The sequence below is a fragment of the Notothenia coriiceps genome, unplaced genomic scaffold (assembly GCF_000735185.1).
Source record: "Notothenia coriiceps isolate Sejong01 unplaced genomic scaffold, NC01 NC01_scaffold00015049, whole genome shotgun sequence".
Classification (NCBI taxonomy): domain Eukaryota; kingdom Metazoa; phylum Chordata; class Actinopteri; order Perciformes; family Nototheniidae; genus Notothenia; species Notothenia coriiceps.
In genome coordinates this window covers 22,021-28,121 of record NW_011347750.1, presented here as the reverse complement: position 1 = coordinate 28,121, position 6,101 = coordinate 22,021, and the positions used below count along the sequence as shown (strand labels likewise).

Here is a 6,101-nt window from a genome sequence, read left to right as displayed (position 1 = left end):
ACACACACACACACACACACACACACACACACACACACACACACACACACACACACACACACACACGTGTGTTTATTGCACTAATGCAGTTTTGGGGTTCCTGATTTATATTGTTCTGTATTATTTACTATGTGTAGGAACGTGACTTTTTTAGGGATTGTGAAAATTATCTAATTTCCACAAATCCAAATGAATATCAATAAATATCAAGAGCCAGATGTCAACAAATATAACAAACACTGTTAGGAGGTTCGTCTTCCTTTCTTTGCTTTGATAAAAAAAGAGAAAAGCTCAAAATGATAACTAAATTACTTTGAAGTTTGTTGTTAAAAATGGTTTTTCAATGAATTAACACCAGGTAAATTATGGAAATATTAACAACAGATTTTGAAAATCACAAACAGAGTATTACAAGTGATAAAATACAAGATTTTATGTTTTTTGTAGTGACTAAAAACAAGTTTTCTATTCTGAATCAATCATTAATTTCTATTTGTAACTCTAAACATACCAAACATGCCCAGAAATAGTTGCCAAACCTCATGAAGGGCTTTTTAAAATAATGCTAACCTTTTGATTTAGGATTTTAAAACAGAAGTTGAGCCCTAGACGCCAACGGGTCTTTTCCGTGATCTCCATGTGACTTTTTTTACCCCTAATCTCCAATTTGATTATTATCCTCTAAATTTGAAAATGATAGACTTCAGTGTTTGTTTTTGCTATGTAATTTCCTTAAATGTTTTATTTGAGGGACTGCGGATGGAAATGAGCTCAAAGCTAAATCTGGCACTGTTACGCTCATTACTGTGCATTGTCCCTGCCAAATAAAAATGGATGCACAGAAACCATAGTGTTTTAATTCTTACACATAGTAAATGAAGATTTGCCTAAAACAAATTCGGTAGTACAGGATTTTCAATCGCCTTGGATATAAAGAAACCTCTGTATTGACTGTAGTGTCAATCTAGGACACTAAAATATAATTTGTAATGCATTGGCTGAAGTCCTTTGTAAAGCCTCTCAGATTCTAGCTTCATCTGATCTTATTTCCCATTTCATCTTCAAACCTATGCAAGTTGAAATATAGTTGAATAACATTTTTACTGAGTAGATTGTGTGGCGCCACTTGTTTTAATTCAGTCACAAAGTATTTCCTAGGTAGATACTGGTTCTAACTAAATATTTACTCCCACAGGTTACACAAGAACTAAGATAACGTTTGAAGTTTGACAATGGATGCTCACTAGTTCATCAACATGTGACTTGTCACATACAAGAGGCTTAAAGCTGGGCCTCGAAAATCCTAGCTGTGTTGATTTCAAAGTCCTACAACTCTATCTCATGCCTTCTTTTTGTAAAGCTAAAGCTTGTATTAAAATCCATGTCACCACCCCTTGTTCCCATTGGTCAGATCTGTGTAAGCCTGTCATAAGATTGGTTTAGTCGGTGGGCGGAGGCTTAGCATTCTTCAGAAAGCTTGTTAGATGTTTGGGGGGAAAAGCACTTATTGTTTCCAGATGCTAAAACGGAAAACATTTGTTTTAACTTCATCCTAGGTCTGTGCAGAAACACGGAGTTCAATAACTTTAGAGAAGAGAACAAGCTGTTTTATTTATCATGAAATTGAATTGTTTGCATCCTGCATATCCGAGCCTTTTATAAAACTGAAACATCCCTGGTTCAGTTTGAAATATATCAAGATGTTTCTTTCATGGATTCTACACTTTTCTATCCACTTGACCTCCTGCTACTAAATCAATGTCATCCGCTCCTCGGCACAGTGTGTGTGATGCATCTGATGGTTCTTTGCAAACTGAATTTTCTTCCAGGACTCTAAAATAAATATTCTCTGTGTACCCGGCAGGCATGGTGGGCTACGGCATGGCCAAAGCTGCTGTCCACCAGCTGTGTCAGAGCCTCGCAGCGAAGAACAGTGGGATGCCTTCTGGAGCCGTTGCTGTGGCGATACTACCGTGAGTACTTCAGTGAGATGTTGTGTACACACTCGATACACTCAATACACATGTCCTGAGGGGATGAATTTAAAACATCACAGTCACAGGAAGGGGGTAATAGTCCACCAACAGGTCTTTTGAGTGTCAAATACCCTCAGCCCGTGGCTCTAGCAATGGCTGTGGCTTGCTATCTTTTGCAGTAGAAGTAGAATAACGTGGCGCTATCCAATAACTGATGCCCTTCACTTTTAATAAAAAAAGTTTCTCTCTGAAGAGCCATGAGTCACAGTATTATAAGATACGGCTGCCCCATGTCTGTTACCTTAGAAACAGTTCAAAACCGTAACTAAAGCTGATGGTCCATTATGACTTTTCAACTTTTTTAACCAGCCACAATACTGGTAACAGCTGTAGTTGTCTACAGTAAACAGATTTTGCAACTTTAAACGGCCCCTATTCTGCTTTTTGGGTTTTTCCTTTCCTGTAGTGTGTTAAATGTGTATTTGTGCATGTTAATGGTCTGCAAAGGCTAAAGTCCCAAAGTTCCCTCCAGAAGGAGTTTCTCTCTCCCCCACTGCCTGAAACGCCTCCATTGACTCCTTTTGTTTTCTTCCGTAACATAATGACATGGTGAAAAGAGGAGCTGCAGCACAGGCAGAATGAGACAAATAAAGACCAAAAACATGTGTTTCTGTTAGGGCTGCACGATATTGGAAAAAACTGACATTGAGATATTTATTATTTTATATATTGCGATATGAAAAAATACAGGAATTGAAGAAAAGACAGTTTCTTTTGTCCGCAAACTGTTTCTTGAACTTTAATGCTTTACAATTGGTATTTTTTTAACAATATTTAACCGGATGAAGGATTTTAGTCACTGCTGGATCTTAAGTTATCAGATGAGCTAGCTCGCTTATCCTGCTGTGATCTGATCAAGAATGATTGTGATTGGTGGTTTGCTGTGCATGCAGAGCCTGCATGTCACTCACTCAAGTACCCCTGACATGAGAGCCGCGCGAGTTTTCCTTTTGTAGCAAGCAGCAAAATAATTGCAACATGACGTTTTTGAGTTAATTTGCCTACTTAATATCGCACGTCCTAAAAAAAGAAAAGAAAAAAAATTGCACGTCCTACACGATAACGCGATTATCGTCACGATATATCGTGCAGCCCTAGTTTCTGTATCTTAATCCTCTGCATTAAGCACTGCACTATGTCACTGCTTGTTGGATGTTATTGGGGTTCATTTTACTGTCATTGTCAGCCATTGAGTCCATATCCAGCAGAACAATTGTATTCTTCTTCTTTCGTGTAACGTCAGAGGTCCAACTCGGTGTTGTGTAGCCATGCATCGAAGAGGCTGGCTTCCGAGGGTGGTCTATATAAAGGGCAGGTGGTTATTATATGTTCGGCAGTCTGTTCAGGGTCACCGCACTCGCATGCAGCACTGTCTGCCAGGCCACAATTGTATTAAAGATATACAGGTCTGAGTTACTGTTGATTAGGGCTGCTCAATTAATCATATTTTAATCGCTATTACGATTATGGCTTGCAACGATTACGAAAACAACTTAATCAAAATAAAACGATAATTTTTTAATTATTATTTATTTTTATTTTTATTTTTTCTGGTTTTTCTGTTGAATTATACTTAAAGTTCACGGTAATCAACTGTTAAAAACATACTGTTCACATTTTTTTCTCCAATACATGGATGTTTTCAAAGTCAATGAATAATCGCATTTAATAATCGCAATTACAATTATTGACCCAAATAATCGAGATTATGATTTTTGCTATAATCGAGCAGCCCTACTGTTGACACAAATATCTTATATGTTAAAGCCTCATGTTGTGCTCAGGGTAATAATTATGATATTTAACATAAATATGTTGCACAGTGCAGCTTTAAATTCTCTATTAGAAGCCAGCAAAAAGAGTCAGAATAAAAAAAAACAATGTGCCGTAGAATAAACTCAGATTTCTATGTTGATGCCATGGATAAGTGCTGGGTGGAGATAAGGACTGACAGATGGAACAGGCTGCAGATCTGTTGTGATGCCCATGATCTGTTTTGGATGCGTTACGCTCAGTCTCTTTTGCATCATCGCCTCCTCTGAATTTAAAACCAGTTTTTGCAGAGTCATCGTGAGAAATGGGTTTTTTTCGGGGGGGGGGCTACACTGTTCCTGCTCTCTCTCTGGTTGTATTTTCCACCATGAGGCTACAGTGAGTCTTCCTCATCTGTCAAATCTGTTCTGCATTAGCCCCATGACTTGCATTTCTGCTACAGGCTGCATCCCCACCCCCACTCCTGCTGTACCATCATAAACCAACACTGCATGGCATTTGTTCAGTGGAAAAACAAGTCATTATATTTACAGCTGCACCAAATACTCATTGACGGAATAAAACGGCTTATATATCTTGTTAATTGATAATAGTTGGGCAAAAATGGCAGAAAATGCTTTTTTCAGGCTCTCAAATAAGGAGACTTCCTTCATTTGTTTTATATCATATTTAAGTGAGTACTTTTGGACCTTTGTCTCACAAAAGAAGACTCAAAAGTCACAATTTCTTGACATTAGAGACCAATCAGTTAACCGGCCTCATTCTTTCTACAATAATATTCTGCTTTATTAAAGCTATGTTCTTGTTATTATTTAAATGGATCTACGAAGCATATGCACATTGTAATTCCCTCAGAAACACTACAGAACACCTAGGTCAGGATGTTTTGTTGATCATAAGCTGTTGAACAGGGACGCTGCATGTTAATATCAGAATAGTTCTTCTAAAGGTGAAAAGAAAAGCGTGCAGTGTGGAATTGCTAAGTGATATTGAAGTCATGAATATGATAATCAAACAGAAACACGATGCCGTGTGTGTGTGTGTGTGTGTGTGTGTGTGTGTGTGTGTGTGTGTGTGTGTGTGTGTGTGTTGTGTGTGTGTCGTCCTCCTCTCTTCTCTATCGCTGCCGTCACTCCCCTGATTGTCATCTGCCTTAATTTGACAGGGTTACCTTGGATACGCCGATGAACAGGAAGTTCATGCCTGACGCAGATTTCAGCTCCTGGACGACGCTGGAGTACATCGCAGAGTGAGTGAGCGGATAATAAGTCATAGTGTGATATACAGGCTGGAGAGAGCAGCTGTGACATGCTCGTATAGATGCTTTCATCAATACAAATCTATATCATGTTATTTATTTTTGCTATAGGGTCGTTTTTAAAAGTGGTTCTTGTCTAAATGGCTGTATTTGGTTTTAAGTCATAATGGAAATACATCATTAAATGCACATATCATTGCTTTCCTTAGATTCTTGATCTAGGTCCACACTCAAATGACATTACATTATCAATCTCGTGTTTTCTTTGTTATTTACAGTACATCACTTGTCTTGAAAAAATTATGATCACCATTTATTTCTAGTTAAGTTGTTACGGAAGAGGGTATTATTTTTCGAATATTCTGCCAAACAATTTCTGAATGAATCTCTGTTTTCTGTAAAATATCAGTTGTGATAAAAATTTGAATTTTAAACAGTTAATATACCATTACAGTAATCCAACCTTCCTGTAGTAAAGTAGGTGTTCTGTATGCTTGGTGTAAATATTCCTGGGTTCTGGATGGTTACTCACATATTCATCTCAAATGCAATATTCAAAAAGAGAAGGAGAGAGAATCAAAATGTGACATTTCTCCGCTAGATGTCTGGCAGTGCAGAATGATTGATGTCTGTGTGTTTCTGTTTGTGTTCCCTGCCGGCTCATGACTGTAGCTCATCAATTTTTCTGTCTTTGTTTGTATTATTCATGACATTTATTCTCTTACTTATACTAGCCAAACACATCTACATCAAACATGTAATCCTACTCTACACCATGAACCATTTACCTGACAATACAGATGTCAACACTAATGCAAACTACAAATAATATGCAACAGGTGATTTTATATTTCCGTATTTATCCATCTATTCCAAAACAGGGAAGAGAGGATTTGATATACATGTATTTATTTCACTTTTGTTACATTTGAAAACAACAAAAACTAGAACATGGACTTAATTGAAATACCATTTTAGGTCATTAAAGTCATGAAAACGTTTTTGAACCCCCTGAATAAACCCTGGCTGCTTTA

At 37.5% G+C, this 6,101-nt stretch overlaps 1 protein-coding gene across 1 annotated transcript in view; it reads left to right on the top strand.

Moving 5' to 3' along the window:
• Window positions 1-1,837: 1,837 nt before the first annotated feature.
• LOC104948767 (dihydropteridine reductase-like) overlaps window positions 1,838-6,101 on the top strand; it is a 6,635-nt gene continuing 2,371 nt past the window's right edge. Inside the window, exons 1-2 of the mRNA XM_010774996.1 lie at window positions 1,838-1,973; window positions 4,975-5,058. Coding sequence (XP_010773298.1) covers window positions 1,867-1,973; window positions 4,975-5,058 — 191 coding nt within the window. The 5' untranslated portion in view covers window positions 1,838-1,866. The remainder of the gene's footprint in view (window positions 1,974-4,974; window positions 5,059-6,101) is intronic.